Below are 25,178 nucleotides of genomic sequence, written 5' to 3'. Positions count from 1 at the left end.
ATTCTATTATATACATAGATAAACCGACGTCATTACACCCTATTACATATTTTTATTATCCGACATTAAGATATCATCCAACGAGAGAGCAAACTCAAAAAGAGAACTAATTAGACCAAGTTAGTTAGTTGCCGTCACAACGATTTTCCACTCTCTCCCACTTCTCGCTCTCGCCACCTCTCTAACATAAATATACATACTTCGATCAATTCACTCGTTCGCTCATTTTGAAAATGAACCACAGATGAAGAAATTCATTTTTCGAAAATACTATTTTTAAAAATAGCATTGACCAAACCGTCAGTTTTCCTCGAGTAGTGCCAACGACAACAAGTCACAAAAATATTTGGAACGTCTGGGAATAGAAGTCGGATTTTTTAATTTTTTCTATAGAATTTTCGCAAAGAAAGAAAATTTTGTGTTGAGAAAGTGAAAAAAAGGAAAGAAAGTGTTTTTACCGCCAGTCAGCCAGCCAGCTGTTTGAAAGTGGAAAATTTTCTGTGCAAAAAAAAAACGAAAAGAAAAATTTGACATTTATGTATACTATAACGGATCTATACATACATACATAAAAATATATATATCTGTAAAAGTGAGTGATTCTTTGCGCATCGTTCGTCCGCGTTTTTATCGAAAAATCGTAACATTTCATCGGGCTTTATTGTGAAGAAGAAAAGAAAAACAAGAAAACGAAGACGCAATTTCACCATTCCGCAGAAGATCCTTTGTTATTCATGTAATTTTGTATTTGCCAAACGTCCCACCACTACCCCCCATCGTCCAAAGATCGCGTGTGTATGTGTCAATAATCGTTAATAGATCAAAGAAGAAGAAAAAACAACACAAAAGAAAGAAAAAGAAAACCCCACCGGGCTTGTCGGGTAAAACGTCGACCGATTTTACATAAATAAGCAGCCATTGTTCGGCAACATGGCCAGTAATGAACCAACCGAGACTGAATTAAATTCACCAACAACACCTACAACAACAACACCACCAACAACAATGCCTAGTGAAAATATCGGAGAAGATATCTCAGAGGCTGTTGCTTCCAGCCAACGGCGCAGATCTGCTGCCTATCGGGGAGTACATTTTGCCTCCGTGCCAGAGGAAAACGAGGAGGGAGAGGAAGAGGATCTATGGTGGCGAGAAGTGGAGAGTGCCGAATTTACCCTAGATCACGTGCCTCATGTAACATCTGTTTTCACCCCTTCACCGGAGGATATTCTAGAGCAGCCCACCTCCCCCGAGGAGGCCCTGACGGCCATCTATGACGAAGAATTTGAGCGTCTACATCGCCTTACGACACGTATCAAAAATACCATGGAAGAGCAAAGGGTACGTCACTTCAGTGAATCGAGTCAAGACAATGATCACCACAGCAAATTGGAGACTGAAGAGGTGCTCTCCTCCTCGCCCCAGACAACATCTGAGGCAGCCTCTGTATCACCTTCCGCCAAAGAACAAAGTTTGGAAGAGTTCAAAGAGGAATTGCGTCTCAAACGTCAAACTCGGCAATCTGCCATACAGGGGTTGCGTGATGAAATTTCCCTGCTGCGCAAACAATTGGATGCGGAACGTGATATATCACGTCGCCTACGCAATGGGGAAAAGGTTGAAGAGTCTCCTCCCTTGGAAAAATCACCAAAATCACCGTTTACTTCTGACCTAGAGGGTGCCACTGCCCTAACCAAACGCACTACTAAATACGAACTTCTCGATGATGACGCCAATGGAGATGATGATGAGAATCCTTTGGCACGCAGCCGTCATGCCAACATTGAATTGGCCAATGCCCAATTGGCTCTGCAAATGGCCAATTCAGAAAATCTTTCATTGCGTGGCGAATTGGACATTGTCCACAAGCAAGTGGCCTCTTTGAAAGATGTCATTGCCTGTTGCAAGCAAATGTTAACGGTTAAAGAGGAACAATGCAATGAGGTAAGTGTAGTAGCAGCAGTGGTAGTAGCATGAGCATCAGCAGGCCATAGTCATGGTAGCATGGTGAAGTATTCTGAAATGGTTTTAGTTTTCCAATATACCCAGTGAACAATTTTTTACGTATTTTTGGGATTTATGTGTATCTGTCACAACAGGGACCAGGGAAATCCTTTGATGAGTACCATTGCAGCTGAAATAGGGATTTTAAATATCTTGGACCGAATATTGCGGAGTTTGAAATATTATTTTTCAAAAACTGCGAGATCGTATTTTTGTGTTCAGAAATCCATTTTTGAAAATTTCAGAATTCAGGATTTCAAAAACCACATGACTTTTAAAATTATTTCAAATTTTTGAAATCCTGAATCCTGCAATTTCCAAAAGTGGATTTCTGAAAACTCTGCCTAAACGTGCAGTTATGCATGGATTTTTAATTTTTTAAATGTTGACTTTAATTTTTTAAAGTGGATTTTTAAAAATATTTTTTAAAAATGATTTTTAAAAATGTTTTTCAAAGGTGGATTTTTAGAAAACATATTTTTTTTAATTCAGATTTTGTGAACTTTTTTTAAAAATGGACTTTTAACGATTTTTTTAAAATATTTTTTAAACGTGGATTTTTCAAAATATTTATTAAACGTAAATTTTTATTTTTTTAATGGATTTTATATTTTTTTTAAACGTTTTTAAATTTGAATTTTTAAAAACTATTTTTTAAACGTGGATTTTTAAAAAAATTATTTTTAAAATTTGGATTTTTAAAAATTATTTTTTAAATGTGGATTTTAAAAAACATTTTTAAACGTGGATTTTGAAAAGATATTTTTTTAGATTTAAAATTTTTAAATTTTCTTTGAATTTAAATTTTTGAAAGATTTTAAATATGGATTTTTTATTTTTATACCCTACAACACTATGTGTTGGGGCTAGTGGGCCAACAATTATGTAACACCTCGAAATATTGGTTTCTCACTCGCTGAGTTGAGTCGATCTAGCTATGTATGTCCGTCCGTCCGTCTGTCCATGTTAATTTGTAATCACTCTTCTGGTCGCAATTATGGCCCGATCTCCACGAAATTTAGAATGGAAAAGGTGCTAAGGCCAAAATAGAAGCCCATTGCTTTAGGAGACGATCGCAAAATATTTAGGGGTTGAAATGGACCAAAAAAAAAAAAAAATTTCCTGATTTTGCAGTTGATCTACAGGTCGGAATTATACACCATTTGGGGCCGTATTTTTAAAAATAGTTTTTAAAGGTGGATTTTTAAAAATAGTTTTTAAACGTGGATTTATAAGAATACTTTTTAAAAACAGCTTTTAAAACATAGATTTTTAAAAATATTTTTTAAACGTGGATTTTTAAAATTTTGAATTTAAATTTTTTTTTATTTCGATTTTTTAAAAATTTAGTTTTTTTTTAAACTTGAGTATTAAAAATGTTTTTAAACGTGGTGTGTTAAAAATATTTTTTAAACGTTGATTTATTTCTATTTTTTTTAATTTAGATTTTTAGAAATTTAGTTTTTCCACAAATTGAGTTTAAAAATATTTTTAATCGTGGATCTATTTCAATTTTTTTATTTTAGATATTTAGAAAATTAGACTTTCTACGCATTTAATTTTAAAAATATTTTTTAAACGTGGATTTAAAAAAAAAAAAAAAAAACATAGATTTTTAAAAATATTTTTTAGACGCGGATTTTTAATTTTTTAAAAAATTGGATTTTTATTTTTTTTAACGTGGACCTCTAAAAATGTTTGTTTAAAGGTGGATTTTTTTAATTTTTTATATCTCTTTCACTGAAGATAGATACATTAAAAATTAAAAAAAAAATAACATTTATAGCATGTTTAATCATGAAAATTTTTAAAAAATATTTTTTTATAAAATCCTGTATTTTATGTGTTCTTTAAATATTTGTTATTTTTTTGTAAATATTTTTTTTTATGTAAAATCCTGGATTTTATTTTATTTTATTTTTTTGAGAGAGAGTGAGAACCATTTGTCTACAGTGGGTTCACAGGGGTATATATCATTCGATACGGACAAAACGTGCCTTATCGAAAGAACAGTTTTTAGACAGTAGGCCTTTTTGGACCACATCCGTTTCAGGACATTTGGAGTCGTTATATGGGTGTCCGTCTGGTTGGTGCACACTATAATTCTCGAAGGGAGTATCCGATTAGGTTCAAACTTGGCACATCGTAATATTATTGTCAAAAAATAGATCGACATCGACATAATTTACCCCAGAGAAACAGGAAGGATCATTCGATTTTGTGCTAACTTTGAAAGCCCCAATATTTCTGTTAGTTTTAGGTCATGTGCGAAAATGTACAATATCGGCAAACTCCATCAAGTATTTATAATAAAATTTGAAACGAGCATCCAATTTTTTCATATTTCACAACTTCTAACATTTTATTAACACGAGACCTGTTCTATGAATAGATCCGGGTGTAACTAGAAGACCACATTTAAACGTTATACGTCAAACCAAATCGGCTTTTAAATCCAGTGGATTTCACTTGGCGTATACACAATGGAATTGACAGATGATATGTAATGGTTGTTTATGGTTGGGTAATAATTTGGACGAGCTATAAGTCCTTAAAGTCAGCTGTTTAATCTTTCGTCACATTTTTTAAAAACATCTGTTCACTGGGTTTACATTTCTGCTACCCCATGGGGGGCTTCACTGTTTCTCTGTGTGTGTGTTTTTGTTAAATTAAGAATTTAAAATATTCTTTTTGTTGTTTTTTCTTTCCTTTCTCTTCTTCTTCTTCTTTATTTTTATTTCTGTTTGCCATTCTTTTTGTGTGTTTTGCATTCAGGTTATCATTGAAATGCTGAATAAAGCCATAAAACGTTTATAATTGATTAGAGAGGGAGAGTGGGAGAGACAGAGAGAGCAAGGAAGAGCCAGAGGTTGCAGGCACAAACACCACTGTGCCGCACCGACACTTTCTTTCAGTTTCAGTTTTTCACTCCCAATGCTGCCCTGTGAAGTACATGAAGTCGTGCCAGCCAGCCAGCCAGCCACCCAGCACAAATATTGAGCTGCTGCAGCTGATGCAGATGATTTTGTGATTTTGTTTTGTGCCACACAGCTGAGATGGCCCCAATTCTCATTGGATGATCATAAAAATGATGTTGACGAGGACGACGACGATGATGATGCCGCCGCTGACGTTGACGATGCATTTAAATTTTTGGTTCTGTTTTTTGTTTTTGTTTTTTTTTTGGAAATGAATATGGATATTGTGTCCCATAGCCACCATGAACGGGGGGATTCTCCTTTGTTATTTAAGTCAATTTCTTTAAGAATCTTTAAATGTAAAGAAATAAACATAACATTGCTAACATAGCTTGGAAAACTATTAAAATATGCAATCACTTGAAAGTAGAATGGAAGTAGTTTGATTTTAATTGAGAATAGAGGATGCTGGGATTGGAGAGGTAATTATGGAATCATTTTGAGTTTTAAAATTGAAGTTTTTTTTTCAAAATGATTACAGAGCACATTTTATAGATAGAAAATTTTTAATATATCATGTCTTTAAATGTTCGGCATGGTAGGAGACCTTGCATATATTCCTTCTTCAGGACTTCTAGATTTTCTTAAGTGCTCTTCTAGATATAGCAGATTTTTTAAGTTCCTTCTCTTGAAGGCAGAAAGTAAAATAGGATTCCTGCCTTAAAGGTTCTATGTAGGTAGAAGACCAGATGTTTTTATAAATAAACGGCATTCTTTAGATGGAAGGAAGGCATTGTATACTTCTTCTTTATATTGCTTCCATATATAGACAGCCGCTTTCAGGTCATCTCTAGTAAATGTATATTTTGAGACTCCCATAGAAATTGGACATCTCGATAGAAGTCTAACTTGTCTTTACACCCATCACCTTGGAATGGAGGCTATATTAAATTTGTCACACCTTTAAATATTCGTCATAGACCCCATATATATTTATGATTGCCATAAAATTCTATGTCGATTTAACGATGTCCTTCTGTGTGTCTGCCTGTCTGTCCGTCTGTCGGCCTGCCTGTTGAAATCACGATACAGACTACATTATTCGACGTAGAGATTTAAAATGTGGCGCAACAATTTGTATTGAGGTGGGTGGGTGGTTAGGATGGTTGGTATTGAAAATGAGATATATCGGTCCACGTTTTCGTATAGCCCCCATATAACGGTATCTCCCGATATTCGGTATTTTAATATTTTTCCATGCATTTGTCTAAAAAAATGTATTTCGTACTGGGTTCTAACTCCGGTGGCAGAACATTGTGCATATAGGTTCACGTTAGGTCTATATAACGGTACCTCCAGATTTTCGGTATTTTGGTGGCTCCGGTGGAGGAACATTGTGCAAATAGGTCCACGTTTGGTCCATATAACGGTACCTCCAGATTTTCGGTAGTTTGGGGGCTCCGGTGGCGGAACATTGCGCATATAGGTCCACGTTATGTCCATATAACGGTACCTCCAGATTTTCAGTATTTTGGGGGCTCCGGTTGATGTCGGTCGACATTACCAATTACTTAGTTATAATGAAAGTAAGTCCTTTTTCTTCGCTTTTTTTGGAACAACCACAGTATTTTGTTCACAATAACTTTCTATGTGTTATTTGGCTCATACAGCTTCTATGTTTAATCAGTTTTTTCTTAATATCTATGCTCTTAGATTTTTAAAAGTAGTTTTTATAAGGGCTGGTAGTACAAGTGAAAACCGTTTTTCTTTCTCACAAATTATGTCTTACAGTATCTTTCGGTATTTCAGTTTTTCACCTTTAGTTTCGCTATTGTAACGAAAAGATTTGTGCATTACTGTTTTTTGTCGCATCAATTCAAACACACATTTGCATTAACATATCATCGCTGTGACCCAATTTCATTGAACGACGACGATAACACATTTCAATAACGCCATCTGTCCGTTAATGTTACAGAAAACAAACACGGATATGAACAGCATTTTTCGCACAATAAAAGTGTCATAATTTGTTTAATTTCACATAACAACAATAAATTCTGGCGGTAGGTTGGCCAACAACAAAAAGTTCGAAAATGAAAGCAACAACAATAATAATAATAATTATTTTTGTTGACAAACAAGAAGAGAGAAAGAGGAGTTCATTTGAGGTTGTGAAAAATTATTGAATGATACGGTGCTGGTGATGAAAAAATTGGCATATAATAATAAAATTGATTTCTATATTTAAAAAAATTCGGAACTTTGTTGCATTTTAGAAACTAGACAATACCACTTTTAAATCATTCAATTTTGATGAGTAAAAGTTTTTAGGGAGAACACGATGACTATATTCTCTCAAATTGGAATTCCTTGGAACGGAACGGATTACGAGTAAATTGTTAAAGAAATTGAGGATCTTTATAAATTTTGAAAATACATTTGTTGTGCTATATTATTGTCATATATTGGTATACATTTCGTCACGGGAGAGTGTAATTTCTGCAAGAGAAAAGTCTTAAACAAACACTTCACCAACAATTTCTGAAGAGTGTTTTAAGAACACATATCTTAATTTGACTTTTTTTCTCACACAATTCTTATGTTATTTTTGTTAGTTAAGTCATTTTGCTTTGCTCACTGCCGCTGTTTGAGATGTATCTGCATCATTTTTGGCAAATATTTACTGCAGAGTAGTCTATTGACAATTGTTTCTACGATATACTATATAGAAGGCGGTGGCGACGGATGGAAGAGGAAATTCTAAATGTTTGCCGACTAGAGTGAAATTTTTGGCTGTGATGAAAAATAAATATTCAACCAGACATTTGCTAATGTTTTAAGGAAAAAAGTATTCAAATGGAACAATATTGCATAATCGATTTATTAGAAGGGAAATGAAATATATTTGAATTCGTTGTGATTAGATATCTAAGTTAAAAATTTGATCTAGATTATTTCTTCTTTTCTTCTTTTCATACCTCACCCCAAAAAATAATGTATTAGGGAGATTTTGAACCCAGATTCGAACCTTATAAAAGTTACAGCCAAAAATATATATATATATATATATAAAATATATATTCTCTTCAAATATGATTGTCATAGAGATTTCCTATGGCAAATTTGATGGAGAATAGGTTTCTCTTTGACGTCTTCCTTCTACATGTCACCATGTTTTATAAGATAATTTTGTATAAACTTATATGAAGTACGACTTGCTTTTAATATATTTTTTTAATTCCTGGCGATCTGGAGTTTTAATGCATTCTTAAAAGAACACCGAGCGATTGCTATATTTCGAACATCAAATAAAAAATTTGAGACACTTCCATGGAAAAAGGTGACCAAAATCACTAAAAAATATCGAACACCGGAAGGTAGCATTACATAGGAGCTATAAAAAAACCTGAAGCCTCCAATGTTAAAAATACTAGATTTACCATGCAAAATAGGACTTAATATGTTACAAAATTGTGACCACTTCGGAGGGACTTGTGTCCCCTTTGCCATCTCTACTTATGTCCCTGTTGAAACAAATGTTCCATTTTAGTACACCATCATACCCAATATCAAAACAAAAATTTGAACATTTTTCCTTCTCTGAAAATTATATTTAGTAAAATCCATATATTTTCCAACTGATCACAACTTGTGCCCTTTTCATGCCGGAGGTACCAAAATCAATTGGCCAATAAATTTCATATTCATATTAAGACATAATAAGCTTGAAAAAATCGCTGGCTTGTTTCGCAGGTTATGAGAGATATAAATATTGAAAATGTGTGGCCTTAAAGGGGGGGAGGGGACGTGGGTTGGAAGTACCGGAAGGAGTGAGCCGATATATTCCATTTTGACAGCTGATCTTATGTTAGTAGAAATATTTTGATGTGCCGGGTCTAAGAGGAATCGAACTTCAAGATTATTCAAAATTTTGGTGGGGCAATGGACCGATATATCTCATCTTCCCACCAGATCTTGGGTTAATAAAAATATTGGGATATGTGAATTTTGGACACAATTGGACTCATATTTCAAATTTTACAAGAGTTACAATTATTCCGAATTTTTACCCTTTTTGGTGGAGGCACCAGAAGGAGTGATCCTACATTTTCCATCTTCACTTAAAGTCTTATTTCAGTAGAAATATAAGATTTTGTGAAATGTTCAGAGAATTGGGTGCATAATTCGTATTTTATGATCGTTTTGATTATTCTAAATGTTGACCCTTTGTGGAGGAGGTACCAGAAGGGGTGGGTTGATATCTACCATGTACACAACAGATCTTGTGTTGATAAAAATATTGAGCTGTGCCGAGTTTGAAAGGAATCGGATGCTTATATTGCGTTCTAAGAGCTTCGTGGCTTTTCAAAATTTTGACACGGTGAGGGGGAGGTACTAGAAGGAGTTTATCGATATATCGTCTCTTCGCACCAGACATTGTGCTGGTAGAAATATGGTGATCTGCGAAATTTGACTATCGGACCATTATTTAATATTTTATACGAGTTGTAATTGTTCCAAATTTTGACACTTTGAGGGGAGGAACTTGATGAAGTGAACCGATATTGTCCATTTCCACCAGCCCTAGCACGGACAAAAATATTGGGATTTGCAAAGTTTGCACAAAATTAATTGATCCTTTCTGTTTTTATGAGGAAATTATTTTTTTGAAAAATTTAACCTTTTGTTGGGGAGGTACCAGAAGGAGTGGACCGATGTTGCCCATCTCCAGCATTTAAATGTGAATTAATCTTTTGTGTCTCGTACCATCGCTCGTTACCTGGTAGCGTATCCCGACATCAAGGTGGGTAAAGAAGAGACTTGATCGAAGCCCGCGTCGCAGTAGCCGAAAAATGGCTCGTGAGCTGAACATATCGCAATATTCCATTCGGCAAATATTGAAAATTGAGCTCGGAGTAAAGCCATTGAAATTCCAAAAAGTGCAAGAACTTACACAGCAATTGAAAGAAAATAGACTCAAAAGAGCTAAAGAGTTGCTTCGCTTGGCCGAAAGTGGTGAACTGCCGACATTCCAACAGGACTACATCACACTCAGCAGTGACGCGCCGCCCAAGAATGGTTACAAAATGAGGTTCTTCGCTTCATTTCCAGCGCACAAAATCTCCAGAAACCAATCCGTTGGACTATTGGGTCTCGAGTATTTTGGAAAGCGAGGTTGACACTAAAAAATACCAAAGTGTCGATCACCTCAAGCAAACGTTTCGCCGGAAATTGGCCAAAATACCGCAGAGCAACATTCTGGTAGCATGTGACGATTTCATTGGCCGTTTGAAGGCCATATTTCGTGCCAAAGGTGACTAATTAGAACAAATCTAAATTATTCTAAAATTTGATGCTATTTTCGATATTTTTTGCTTTCATTCAATAAAATTTTAAAAAAATGTTAAAATATGGCGTTGCAGTTTTTTTATCTCACCCTGTAGTGGATGGATTACAAATATGAACTATTGTATTGTCACATCATATTCCAAAATCACATCGGAGGTCCGAATAAGCAGATCGGAACAACCAAAAATAGTTTTATGAAAAGTAAACACCAAACCCTGTCCACCATATTCTCCTTAATTATTTATAGCGGGTATTGAAAACCATAATTGCAATAAACAATAAAATTGTTTGTTGGCTGGCATGATTCATGTTCACACACACAACTATGTACACATTTGTAGCCTCATCGGGCAGCACATTAATGTTGATAGGCTTGACAGCGAATTATGATCCGATGATGCAATAATCGTGTAATACTTGTATTCGGAAATCTTTTGGCATACATTTCACGAACTCCTCTCACCTCCTCTCTCTCCCTCTCATTTCTCTTTCTATGAATTTAATATGGACCTTATTGGTAAATGCATGCATACATACATTGTCGTGTATGTGAGAGTGTGAATACATGTGCACTTTTATGCATGCATGCATGCATAAACCATATGACATACAGCCGACAGACAAACAAACAAATGTTGAGAACACATATTAAATAAATTTATTAATAAATAAAACAACAGCAACAAACACATCACACATCATGCTCGGCGTTGTCATTAACATGATAATGAAACAGATTTTCACCAATGCCGATTAAATAGCCAGCGAGAGATAAACTCAGCGCGAAAACTTTGACAATGACACTGTTATTTATTTTTGCTATTGTTGTTGTTGTTGCTGTTGTCATTCGTGTTGTTGTGTGAGTGTTTCTGTTTTCATTAAAGTTGATTTTTTTCTCAAATTTATTGAATTGCCAAGCAAAAGAATAAATGTACAAATAATTAAATATTGTTGTTCAACAAATAATTAAACGCAACAGATTGTCATTTCCGGATTTCAATGCAGGTAAAATAAATATATTTTACCGGAATTTAAAGTAAAAACAACAACAATAGGAAACAATGGCGGAATGAAAATATATACCGAACTTATATCAAAATTTAATTTCAAGAGTCATCCAAAAAATTATAATGACCCAATCTATATTAATAAAATATAAGAGGACGTTTGACTGAATCGAACGAAATAGTTCAGGTGAAACACCTAACGCTAGGGTCAAAAAGTTTTGCATAAAAGCCGAATTTGTTATAAGTGGGATAAGCAGGGATTTTTGGTTTTTGAAAGATAGGGAAGTTATATATCATTTGATACGGCCAAAACGTGCCTCATCGAAATAACGGGTTTAGACCCTATGTTCATTTGGCCTCCTCCTTTCGGCACCTCCTCCAGAAAATTTGAATAACAAAACGCTAATTAGCATCCGATCATTTTCAAACTTGGAACACCCCAATTTTTCTATCAACCCAAGGCTAAGTGTGGAGATGGAATTTGTTGGATTACTCCTTCTATGTGTCTACTCCTGTAACTTAACAGGCTTGCTGCTGCAGCGGCTTGTCAAAGGGCAGCTAGTGATTTCCTGCTGTTCCGTCGTAGCTTCGGCTCGCTGTTGTGCAGGAGCTTTGATTTCCTTTTGCGCAGGAGTTTCGGATCGCTATGCTGTAGAAGCTACGGCTCTTTGTTTCGATGAATCTCATGCTTTTGCGCAGAAGTATCGGCTCGCTGTTTCGACTCGCTTTTCCGCAGAAGATTCGGGAGCTTTGGCTCGCTGTTCTGCATGAGTTTCGGGTCGCTGTTCCGCAGGAGTTTTGGCTAACTATTCTGCAGGAGTTTCAGATGTTGTATATCAGACACTGTTTGGTAGTGATAAACAGTAGCTTAGCCATTGTAGATGACCTGAATAGCGTAACCCGAACATACCTACAGCAACCTGCCGAAACCCAACTTGTTCCGATCCACCTAAAAGGGCCTAGACATCGGTTATCGAACCTACCCTCAGCGAGCTGCCGAACCCGAACCACCTGCAAAAGCCTATTCATCAGCCCTCGAGCTGCCAAAATGAGTTGCCGAATCCAAACGAGTTCCGGTCCATCTGACTAGACATCGGCCGCCGAACTTTAATTCAGTTCAGATCCTCAATCTGTCTATAACGTTTTCGGCTTGCTTTTCCGCAGGAGTTTCGGCTCGCTGTTCCGCTGGACCTTTGGCTCACCGAAGAAGTTTCAGCTCGATGTTCCATATCAAAGTCAAATATTGGTAGTGGAGTAGAGGTAGTTATAAACCGTAGCCTAGCCATTGTAAACGACCTGATAAGCGTAAGCCGAACATACTCACAGCAAACTGTCGAGTCTCAACGTTTTCCGATCCATATACAAAGGCCTAGACATCGGTTGCCGAACCTACCCGAGTGAGCTGTCGAATCCAAACGAGTCTCTATCCATATGCGATAGCCCATACATCAGATTTTGAGCTGCCACAGTGAGTCGCCGAATTCAAACGAGTTTCGGTCCATCTGGCTACACATCGGCCGCCGAACCTGAATTCAGTTCAGAATCCTAATCTGTCTATGATGAACTGAGCAGCTGAGCAGTATCTCCACAGTTAACTGCTAACGATCATGCGACATGTCCCCGATCCGCCTCCGAAGACCTGCACCTCAACATCCCAACCACGCACACCATAAGCCCCGATCACCTAAAAATCATCAACATGCCGAACGCCGATGTCACAAAGAGCACCAACCTGGTTATCCCTGGTAACATCGTCTGGTAACGTCAACACACCGAACGCAACACCGTATTTCTTCCTACGATCCGATCCTCCGCACAAATCAACTTCCACACCATCAAATTGCCATCAAGCAATTCCCGATCTTCCACATTCGCCTATCTCCGACTCTCAACCACGAGTACCTAATCACTTTTGAATCGTCGGTGTATCACACTTCACTTCTACCACCCGAGTACCGACATGTCCATGAGTCGTTCATTTTCTTGCCTACGAGATACCGTAACGTCGAATTCCCGATCATCAACTAAATCGTCCACTTAATTTCCCGAGCACCTCCGAAGTCCATTCTAGATTCAATATTAATCTTATCGTATTTCAACACGAGTACATTGTAATTTAGTATTAAAAAATCAATAAATCGCCCAGTTTTTACCCCCAGGAAAGGAAGAAAGAAAGTGATTTGGGCTGGAAGCTCACAAAGCCGGATTTTCAGATAATGAAAATGATACCCTTTATATACCTCCAGCGTCTGCCTATTGAAATCAAGATGCAGTCCATATGTTTGACGTAGTGCTGTGAAATTTGGCTTTAGTTATACCCTCCACCTTGGAAAGGAGGGTATATTAACAGCCCTAAATATACGTCGTAGACCCCATGAAGTATATATATTCATAATCAACATAAAATTCCAAGTTGATTTAACGATGTAGATCTGTCTGTCTGTCTGTTGAAATCACGATACAGCCCACTTATTTGACGTAGAGTGTCAAAATTTAGCAGAACAATTTGTATTGTGTCTAGGATGTTTGGTATTGAAAATGAGATATATCGGTCCAACTTTTGGTATAGCCCCCATATAGCGGTACATCCCGATATTCAGTATTTTGATAATTTTTGCCACATTTTTTTGCGGATTTGTCTAAAAATTGGTATTGGTAGGTCATAAGGGTTTCTAGCTCGTATGACGAAACATTGTATGTATAGGTCCACGTCTTGGTATGTCCCCATATAACGGTACCTCCCGATATTCGGTATTTTCATGATTTTTGCCAAATTTTTTCACGGATTTTTCTAAAAATTTGTATTTGTTGGTCATAATAGATTCTAGCCCGGTAGAAGAACATTGAATATTAACAAATAGCTCACATATAACGATACCCACCGATATTCGCTATTTTGATAATCCTAGTCACATTTACGCACATAACTGTTTCAAATTTGGCATTTTAGAAGATTTGATAGAAGACAATCCTTGAAGTATAAAATTGTCCATGGAGGCTCCCGGTTTGGTATGACCCCATCTAACTTTGCTTTTCTACCTTCCTTTTCTTTACTTGCAATATTCTGCACAATTTTACATATATCACACATTTACTTTTACATAGCATTTGTTTTTTTTTTTTCAATCTCTTGTTAGTTGGAAATTCCATCACTGAATCACCAACAACATCATCATTGCCATCATCATCAGTGTATGACCACATCATGCGATATAATTAATTTCCTGAGGTCAACGTTTATGGTTTTGGATTATTTCATTTGGTTTATGATTTTCCAAAGAAATGCAAAATGTTAATCAGTTGAGTTCACGCATATCTTGCCAAATCAATTTCAATTTTATTGAGAATTTCTATCGGTTTCAATTATGACTTATAATTTAAAATTCAATGGGATAAATGGCTATATGAAGTTGAAGACTAATTAATATGTAATGAAAGGACAAATCAATTCAGGTGAATGATTTCAAATAGGAATCAATAAATTTATAGAAAGATTAAATGTTAAACATTTGGGAGAGATTTAATTTTGCAATACAAATTATTCTTCAAAAATTAAAGATAAGGGTTTTTGGCTATTAAAAAAATATTATTTAAAAAATCTAAGTTTTTTGCTTGTGAGGTCCTTGAAAAATATTTTTTAAAAAATCCACGTTTTTTGCTTGTGAGACCCTTGAAAAATATTCTTTAAAAAAACCACGTTGTTTGCTTGGAAAGTTCTTGAAAAATGTTTCTTTATTGCTTGAAGGTCCCTTGAAAAAATTATCCTTAAAAAATCCTCGTTTATTGCTTGAAAGTTCCTTAGGAAAAAAATTTCTTTAAAAAATCTACGTTTATTGCTTGGAAGGTCCTTGAAAATGTTCTTTAAAAAGTCCACGTTTATTGCTTGGAAGAACCTTGAAAAATGTTATTTAAAAAATTCACGTTTATTGCCTGGAAGGTCCTTGAAAAATGTTATTTACAAAATTCACGTTTATTGCCTGGAAGGTCCTTGAAAAATGTTATTTACAAAATCTACGTTTATTGTCTTATTGGGAGGTCCTTGAAAAATGTTATTTTAAAAATTCATGTTTATTGCCTGGAAGGTCCTTCAAAAATGTTATTTTAAAAATTCATGTTTATTGCCTGGAAGGTCCTTCAAAAATGTTATTTTAAAAATCCACGTTTATTGCCTAGAAGGTCCTTGAAAAATGTTATTTAAAAAATCCACGTTTATTGCCTAGAAGGTCCTTGAAAAATGTTCTTTAAATATCCACGTTTATTGCCTGGAATGTCCTTGAAAATATTCTTTAAAAAATCCACGTTTATTGCTTGAAAGGTCCTTTGGAAAAATATTCTTTAAAAAATCCACGTTTATTGCTTGAAAGGTCCTTTGGAAAAATATTCTTTAAAAAATCCACGTTTATTGATCCGTAGGCCCTTTAAAAATATTCTTTAAAAAATCCACGTTTATTGATCCGTAGGCCCTTTAAAAATATTCTTTAAAAAATCCACGTTTATTGCTTAGAAGGTCTTTTAAAAATATTATTTAAAAAAAAATCCAGGTTATATGTCCTTCGTAATTTTTTATAGAAAATCCATGTCTATTGCTTGGATGGTCCTTATAAATATATTCTTTTAAAAAATGTTTGTTGGTCCTTAAAAAAATATTCTTTAAAAAAACCCACGATTGTTGGTCCTTACAAAAATATTCTTTAAAAAAACGTTTGCTGGTCCTTATAAAAAATATTCTTTAAAAAACCCCACGTCTGTTGGTCCTTAAAAAAATATTCTTTAAAAAAACCCACGTTTGTTGGTCCTTAAAAAAAATTCTTTAAAAAAACCCACGTTTTTTGGTCCTTGAAAAAATATTCTTTAAAAAATCCACGTTTGTGGGTCCTTAAAAAAATATTTTTTTAAAAAATTCTCGTTTTGAATTATTCAAAGAAGAAAGTGAATTTAAATATTAAACCTCCCCAAGTCTTATATTCACATTATGCCCCTTCCTCTTAAAAATACCCCGAACTTCTTAAAGCAACAAAAAAAAGGACGGCAATGAGGACATCTTGTTTTCTGTGTCTGTGGTTTTTGCGGATTCGCAATTATTTGCCGCCATATAGCCAATTAATTTCGATTGAAGTTGGAGTTACTTTTTGCTGCAACAACTTTTCTCCATTTGGCCATTCACTCGCATTGGCATTCATACACCCCACCTCAGCAAACACATTCCTACATACATGTATGATAAATAGTGTTGCAACGAGCATGTTGCACACATGTTGTGGCTGTTCATTTGTGTTTCTCTTTTTTTCGTTGCATTTCGTTGCATTTCATTGTAAAATTGTTTTATTCGCATTGTTTTTTAATTCACTCTTCTTCTCTCTCTCTCTCCCTTTTTTCCAGTTAAAACAAAGACTGAGTGAAATTGAAAAATCATTTGCCGAACATGAAATGAAAATCATGTCTGATAATTTACGCCAGGAATACGAAAGACAATTGGTTAATATCCGTCAATTGAAACAATTGTACGAGGAACGACAGCGTGTGGCGGCAGCGGAATATGAAAATTTACAGCGTTTAATATCGATTAAACGCGATGAATTGGGACAGGAACAGGAAAAGTAAGTTAACGGCATTTTTTTAATTTTATATTTTTTTAAGTTTTTATTTTTTTTTTAAAAAGTTTTGCAGCTACAATATATTAATGTGTATCGTCATATATGTATGTTAAAATGTGGCAACATATGACAATGTTTTTCTCTTTTTTGTAGGAAAATAAATTACTTAATGACCTATATATATGCATGTGTGTGTGTGCGTGTGCATTGATAATATATCCCGAGTAGAGAACAAAACCTCAGCCATGATTGATGCAGAGCAATCAACATCATCAAACTAATTAAAACCATGTTTTATTGCCTGTGTCAATCAGTCATAATTTTAAAATTGATGGTAACACACACACACACAGCTCATCCTGCAGGTTATTCAAATGAGGTTAAAAGGATATATATTTGCAAGTCAAACTTCATTAAAAGGAAAAAGGAAGGGCCACTATACCTGTCAAACATAATTAAAAAGTTTTTTAAAAATCTTAACTTGAAAGGGCAAAATTTCCAACCAACACTTAATTTTACAAATTTTTGATTCGAGAAAGCCTTTTTTGAGATACTAGGTGGCCTTGAAATGATTTTTTTGGCAAAATATGATGCTATTTTTAGATATTTCAAAAATTGAACACCAATTAAACATCTGAGTGATTTTGAAAAAAAGGAATCGTTAACAGCATTGAAAACAATATTATTTTATATATTCTGTTGTCTTAGAGTCTAGCTCCCTCAAAGGATCAATGTTTAATGACAAAAAAAAAAAAGTAAAAAGCTATCAGATCGGCCGGGCCAAACTTGGAAATAATTTGGCAATTGTCAAAAAAATTAAACCCGTTAAAAATTCTGTTAAAATCTTAAAAATACCGAATGTAGCTGTTATATTAGGTTCTATACGACGACGTGGACCTGCATCATCAAAATCATCAAAATACCGATTATATATGGAGGTACTATTATATGGGGCTATACTAAAACGTAGATCTGCACAGACAATCTTCTGTCATAGGCTGTAGTATCCATTACGAACTTCAAATACGAAATTTGCAACAATTCCTGTGAATAATGTCGCAAAAATTATCAAAATACCGAATATCTGGAGGTACTGTTAAATCGGTGCTATACTAAAACTATGTAGACAATTCTCTTCCAGGGAATAATATACTGACAAGGAACTCCTTTTGTTGATTTTAGGACAATTCCATTGAAAAATGTGGCCAAAATCATGAAAATACGGAATATCGGGATGGGGATATACAATATAGAGACAATTCTTTTTCAGGGGGTAAAGTACTCACAAAGAACTCCTCGTGTAGAATTTGTGACTAAAATCAACAAAACATCGAATATTGGGAGGTATGGTTATAAGGGGGGCTTTACGATATCTTGGTCCGATATGGCCCATCTTCGAACAAAATTTTAGCTTTATATCATAATTCGTTTTGACTCTAACGTGATTACAATAGATGGGCGGACAGGGCTAAATCTTCTTAAAATTTTACGCTGATCAAGGATATAAAAGGTGAGATAAAAAAACTGCAACAAAGTCCAACGCCATAATTTTGACATTTTATTTTAAATTTTATTGAATGAAAGCAAAAAATGTCAGAAATAGCATCAAATTTTAGAATATGTTTAGATTTGTTCGAATTGGTCAACTTTGGCACGAATTATGACCTTCAAACGGCTAACGAAACCGTCAAACCCTGCCCGAATGCTGATCTGAATTTTGGTCTGGTATTTTGGCCCATTTCCGGCGAAGCGCTTGCTTGAGGTGATCGACACTTTGGTATTTTTTAGTGCCAACCTTGCCTTCTAAAATACTCCAGACACAATATTCCAACGGATTGGTATCCGGAGTTTTTGATGGCTATTGGAGGAGGATGGTTGGAATGGTTGGAATGCCCAATGTCTGCGGCCAAAATGTTTACGTGCCCAAGGCCTAAATACACCCTCCAGAATATTTTCGCGATAATATTCGGCATCTATTCTGATGTCACGGTCGATTAATACAAGCGGAGAGCGACCATCGGCTGTTATGGCGGCCCACACCATCACTATGGCCGGCGCTTGAGTTCTGGTGGCCAACCGAAGGTGCACATTTTCAGCTGACCTCTTTGGCAGTAAACACGATCATTTTGTTTGTTCGTTAACTGCTGGACAAGGAACGTTTTCTCATTGGAGAAGACCAAATTTGGCAGTTCACCACTTTCGGCCAAGCGAAGCAACTCTTTAGTTCTTTTGAGTCTATTTTCTATCTGTTGCGGTGTAAATTCTTGCACTTCTTGGAATTTCAATGGCTTTACCCCGAGCTCATTTTTCAATATTTGCCGAATGGAATATTGCGATATGTTCAGCTCACTAGCCATTTTTCGACCATTGCGACGCGGGTTTCGATCAAGTCGCTTCTTTACTTTTCGAATCATTTGTGCTGATGTTGCTGTTTTCTTCCGTCCACTTCCTTGGCGCCGGACTACGTTACCAGTATCACGGTAACGAGCGATGGTAAGAGACACAAAAGATTTATTCACATTTAAATGCTGGAGTGCTCTAACGATAGTCACTTGTGGTTTTCCGATATTTCCAAATATAAAGAAATCACACTATCACGCTTGAACTTCATCACGAATATTTTTTTTGCTGGAAAATTCTCACCAAAATACTTTTGTATGCTTGTAAACAATTTAATGAGCTGTGACTGGAATAATTTTAAAAGCTGTCGGACGAGTGGCTTAGCATTGACAGCAGTCTGAAGTTGGTTGCAGTTTTTTAATCTCACCCTATACAATATTTCGTCACAGATTGAATTCCCCATTACGAACTAAAGAGACGAAATTGAACAATGTCGCAAAAATCATGAAAATATCGAATATCTGGAGGCACTGTTATATGGTTGGTATACTAAAATGTTGACCAATGTACACAATTATCTTCTAGGGCGTAAAGTTCTCACAAGAAACTCCCTTTGTGCATTTGAAGGCAATTCGGCTGAAATCATCAAAATACCGAATATTGGGAGGTAAAGTTACATGGGAGATATACGATATCGGGGATATGGGATAAATTTTGGCAGAGACTATTAAATTTAGCCTAGAATCAAGTTTGTTAAATTTCGGATATTTCCGGTAAAAGATATTGGGTACATCCAAAAAAATACCTTTCCAAGTTTCAGTTTCAGGCTTGGACATGCCTCCTTTATATATTTCCCTCTAATTTAAATTAGTATATTTATGTATTCTGAAAGTCATGACATGCGCTCCGTAGCAACGATATTTGGTTTGAGAGGTCATAATTTTGAAGTCGATTAAGTTATAACTTTTATGGGTTAGTTTTAACCGCTAAACCTTACATCGCTCTAAAGCCTTAATATGTAATTAATGCCAAAATTCCCAATATGAACGTTTATTTGCTACACGTGGCTCTAGTAAATATTTGTAGTGGTGTTGGGTATCATAAAGACGGCACCGCCCGACTTTTGTCTTTCCTTACTGATTTTTGAAGTATAAGCCTTTTCATAAAAAGCCGGTTAAAGCTATTTTATCTGTATACGACCAGTTAGCGGTCTTCTCTGCAATAGGCCTAGTATTATTATAATTTAAATATGATTTTTTTCAAAACACGTGCAAACTTCTACATTTCCATCAGCTTACGTCTTCACCACAATGACACCTCCCACAACGTCAATCATTCATATATAATTTTCTCAAAACGATTTTTTTCGCCGCCACTAGCCAGACTAACTAATTTCATCTCTCCCCAGCTTTTTCAAATTTTCCTCATTTTCTAAAAAAAAGTTGAACCGAAACACATCTGGCACTATTTGGAGAAATAATAGACTTTAATAATAACAAATTTTGGATGGGCTATTCCGATGTGTATGCCCCCAACAACAACAATAACTATGTTCATTGTTTAAACAAAATGGAAAACTAAAATACCAACAAAACATTTTTTTGTTACTCATTTGCTGTTGTTGGCTTTCAGTGTAGTTAGATGGTGTGCTGGGCGGGAGGTACTGTGTTGACTAGTCAGCATGTGTTTAGTTTGAAAAAATAAACAGAAAAACGTTTCATCATTCGATTTTAAACTTAAACAATTCATGCAGCCAACATTTTCAAAAATGTTTGTATTCTGTTTCGAATGTAAGTTTTATTTTTAGGCATGAAAAAACATGTCCATATTCCGAAGAAGTAGAATTTTTGCTTTTGAGTTTTTTTGTTCGCCGGAAATCAAGACACACATATATTTTTTTGAAAAAATGAGTATTTGTTTAATTTATTTACTTAAAACTAAATTAATATGGTATATTAAAGCACATGAAATTATTTCTTAAAATATATGGGTTAAAATCATACGTAAGCGTTCTTTTATTGACTATTTTCAAACACAATGTTCGAAAATTGAAATTTGTCCGGAATAAAAAATGGGATAATTAATGGACATATATGGAAGCAGTATAGGATAGTAATGAGGGAGTGTCTAGCTAAGTTATCAACGAAACCCATTAATTCTAAATCGTTTATATAAAGACATTTCAATTTTTTTTTTTTGGTATATGGAGAACATACTTTTGTCAATTTTATCCGAAAACGGGAAAACATTTCCTATTTTGTTTAAACGATTTTTCTTTGGCCTTTTTTCGATTTGATGCATAAAATTCACACAAAACTTCGCTTGAGACAAAAAGTATCAAAAGAGAAAATATTTTACAACAAATTTCACTATAAGTCCTAGAATAAACTATATATCATGGTATAATAGTTTTCAAGAAAATTATATTCGAAAATTATATGTTCAAGTTCGAAATTATCTTTGTCTACATTTTTATACCCGCAACCATATGGCAAGAGAGGGTACATATCATTTGATACGGCCAAAACGTGCCTCATCGAAATAACGGTTTTAGACCCTAGGTCTCTTTGGACCAGGACATTTGGAGTCGATCTAGCGATGTCCGTCCGTCTGTGTGGCTAGTGTGCACGCCAACACTCGAAGGGAGTATTCGATTTGATCCAAACTTAATACATCGTAATATTATTGTCAAACTTAGACCGAGATGGGCAATATCGGTCCACTCCTTCTGGTACCTCCATCACAAAATGTCAACATTTTCAGAAAAAAAAAAATAATAATTTACTGCACATTTTGGATTTTACTCCCACTTTGCTTATCCTAATATTTGTATCAGTGCTAAATATCGGTCCACTCCATTAAATACCTCCCTCACGAATGTTCAAAATTTGGAAAATTTATAACTCTTAAAAAATGTGATGTAAGAATCCGATTGTCTTCAAATTATACACATCAGAATATTTATATTAACCCAAGGTCAGGTGTGAAGATGGAATATATCGGTCCACTCCTTCGGGTACCTCCTCCACAACAGGTCAAAATTTCGAATATTCATTAAGCTCATAATACACGAAATTAAAATCCGATTCCATTCAAACTTGGAATATCACAATATTTCTATCAACCCAAGATCTGTTATAAAGATGGCAGAGATCGGACCATTCCTTCTGGTACCGTCCCCACATAGAGTTCAAGATTTTGAAAAACAAAACGCTCCAAGAATCCAAACCCATCCATCCATCTAGTCAAATTTCCCACATACAAACATTTTTGCTAACACAAGTTCTGCTGTGAAAATTGTGCGCTGGAAATGAAGCGAGGAATCTCATTTTGTAATTATTCTTGGGCGGAGCATGTTGAGTCCTGTTGGTATGTCCAAGGTCTGCGGCCAAAATGTTTGCGTGCCCAAGGATTTAATACACCCTCCAGAATATTTTCGCGATAATATTCGGCATTTATTCTGACCATCGGCTTTTATGGCGGCCCACACCATCACCATGGCCGGCGCTTGAGTTCTGGTGGCCAACCGAAGGTGCAGATTTTCAGCTGACCTCTCTGGCAAGTAAACACGATCATTTTGTTTGTTTACAAACTGCTGGACATCGAATGTTTTCTCATGGGAGAAAACCAAATTCGGCAGTTCACCACTTTCGGCCAAACGAAGCGACTCTTTAGCTCTTTTGAGTCTATTTGCGGTGTAAGTTCTTGCACTTTTTGGAATTTCAATGGCTTCACCCCGAGCTCATTTTTCAATATTTGCCGAATGGAATATTGCGATATGTTTAGCTCATGAGCCATTTTCGGCCACTGCGACGCGGGTTTCGATCAAGCCGCTTCATTACTTCTCGAACCATTTCTGCTGATGTTGCTGTGTTTTTCCGTCCACTTCCTTGACGTCGGGCTACACTACCAGTATCACGGTAACGAGCGATGGTACGAGACACAAAAGATTTATTCACATTTAAATGCTGGAGAGCTCTAGCGATAGCCACTTGTGGTTTTCCAGACAAATTGTATGAAGAAATCACACAATCACGCTTGAATTCCAACACGAATATCTGTTTTTCTGGAAAATTCTCACAAAAAGCTTTTGTACAGCTGTCGGACAGGTGGACTAGAAATGACAGCAGTCTGAAGTTGGTTGGTGTTTTTCCATCTCACCCTGATTTTCCATCTCATATATATAATCTCGAACTATATCCCGATCTCGATAAATAGGACAGATATTTTTGAGCTCCATAAGTTATCTGATACCAAATATCATTCTTGTGGAGTCCATATTACGCATATTAGGGACTTTAACACCAAATCGGATAAAAATACACAAGAGAGCTATAACTATATCTGGACCGATTTTCACCGAATTCAAAATACTTGTTTCTAGGATAAATTAAGTCGGAATTGGCAAAAACTAGGTCATTTGGATAGATATTTGCGCATAATTAACCCGAAATCTCTTCTTTAAAAGGGTTCGTCCTTGGGCCAAACAAATATTTTTGGAAAACTTCATCCCAATTGCATAATAAATGGGAGCTACATTTCGTTCACAAAAATACATTGACAGACGGACTGACATGCATAAATTGCGTTACGTTACTATTTGAACAAACATCCGACACATGCCTCAATTGCATGCCTTTCAAGGATAGAAAATCCCAAAATTACAATATCGGTACAAATTAACATCTCCACTTCAATGGAAGTGATTTTCATACCTTATGTCCAGTAAATCAGACGGCCGATATGGTCTCTCTGCTAGTATTAACTTTGTTCAAAGTTGTTCCTTTGTCTTTCAAAAATGGTTTCTCTGTAGTCAGTTTGTCATTCAAAAATGTAACATTTTTCTATCTGCCATTCTCTTTTCTGCCTCTTTTTTTCTTTCCACAGGAGTCCTTGAATTTTTGTATCTTTAGTTCCTTCAAAGCTGCTGCTGCAGATTTCCATTACTTTAAGTGTAAGAAGTGGTATTTGTTTTAACTCACAGATATTTGATCGACAAAAACGATTGAAGGCTTTTAACCAAAAATTAATTTGGCTTTTTAGACCAACATGCAAAAAAAAAAAAAAAAAACCCACACACACCGATATTTACAATTTGCTTGCACACATTATATTAATGTGTGCCTGTGTGTGTGTGTGCGTATTTTGTTTGCTTTTATGCCATTTTGTTCGTTAAAGTGTTTAATTTGATTTTGATTGATTTCTAAAATGCATTTGTATGAGTGTGTGTGAATGTGTGTGTGGGTGCGTATTTTCCCCATTCAATTTATGTTGCCAACATTCCAATGGAACGAAATCGGTAATCACCGAACGAATCTACAAAAACTACAACAACAACCATCCTAACCAATCAAAGATATTACGAAAGAATCGATAGAGTTTATGTGAAAATTTCAATTTGTCGACAAACTTACGATTAACAACAACAAGAACAACACAAACACAAAAACCAAATTTAGGTTTTAGTTAAACTTTTCCAAATTGAATAAAAATCTTACTCACATAAACAATCGCACACCTATACACATGCACACACACTCATACCCAGCCCTTCCATTCACACATCAGGGAATTAAAGTGGAACTTTAAACAAATGTTTATTCGTTCATTTCATTCACAAAACTCAAATGCAAACACACAGACGCACACACACACACTCGTACACACTCATCAACAAGTTTGTGTGTTTGGAAATAATCTTTTGCTCTGCGAGTAGTTTTTAATTAAATTAAATCACTAAAGTGTTAGAAATTGATTGCAGACACCAGGGCAGGTGAGGCACAAGAGGGGAGATATTTTTGTTGGTGTTAATAAAACCATAGAAGTCATGTTAAAGTTATTCAAGTTATTAAAAATCATGGAAGACAGCTAAAGGTCTTCTACCCACAGAAGACATCTTAAAGGCCATCAACCCTTAGATGAAGCTGTACAATCAATAGAAGACTAAAGGTCTTCTACCCACAGAA

At 35.4% G+C, this 25,178-nt stretch overlaps 1 protein-coding gene across 1 annotated transcript in view; it reads left to right on the top strand.

Annotated features, from left to right (window-relative positions):
* The first annotated feature begins 203 nt into the window (after positions 1–203).
* The window catches only part of LOC101896666 (uncharacterized), a 66,689-nt gene continuing 41,714 nt past the window's right edge, over positions 204–25,178 (top strand). Inside the window, exons 1-2 of the mRNA XM_059123883.1 lie at positions 204–1,941; positions 16,658–16,875. Coding sequence (XP_058979866.1) covers positions 931–1,941; positions 16,658–16,875 — 1,229 coding nt within the window. The 5' untranslated portion in view covers positions 204–930. The remainder of the gene's footprint in view (positions 1,942–16,657; positions 16,876–25,178) is intronic.

Source organism: Musca domestica, unplaced genomic scaffold (genome assembly GCF_030504385.1).
Source record: "Musca domestica strain aabys unplaced genomic scaffold, Musca_domestica.polishedcontigs.V.1.1 26, whole genome shotgun sequence".
NCBI classification, from domain to species: domain Eukaryota; kingdom Metazoa; phylum Arthropoda; class Insecta; order Diptera; family Muscidae; genus Musca; species Musca domestica.
The sequence above is the reverse complement of the archived record's forward strand: the minus strand, read 5'-3'. Positions and strand labels throughout refer to the sequence as shown.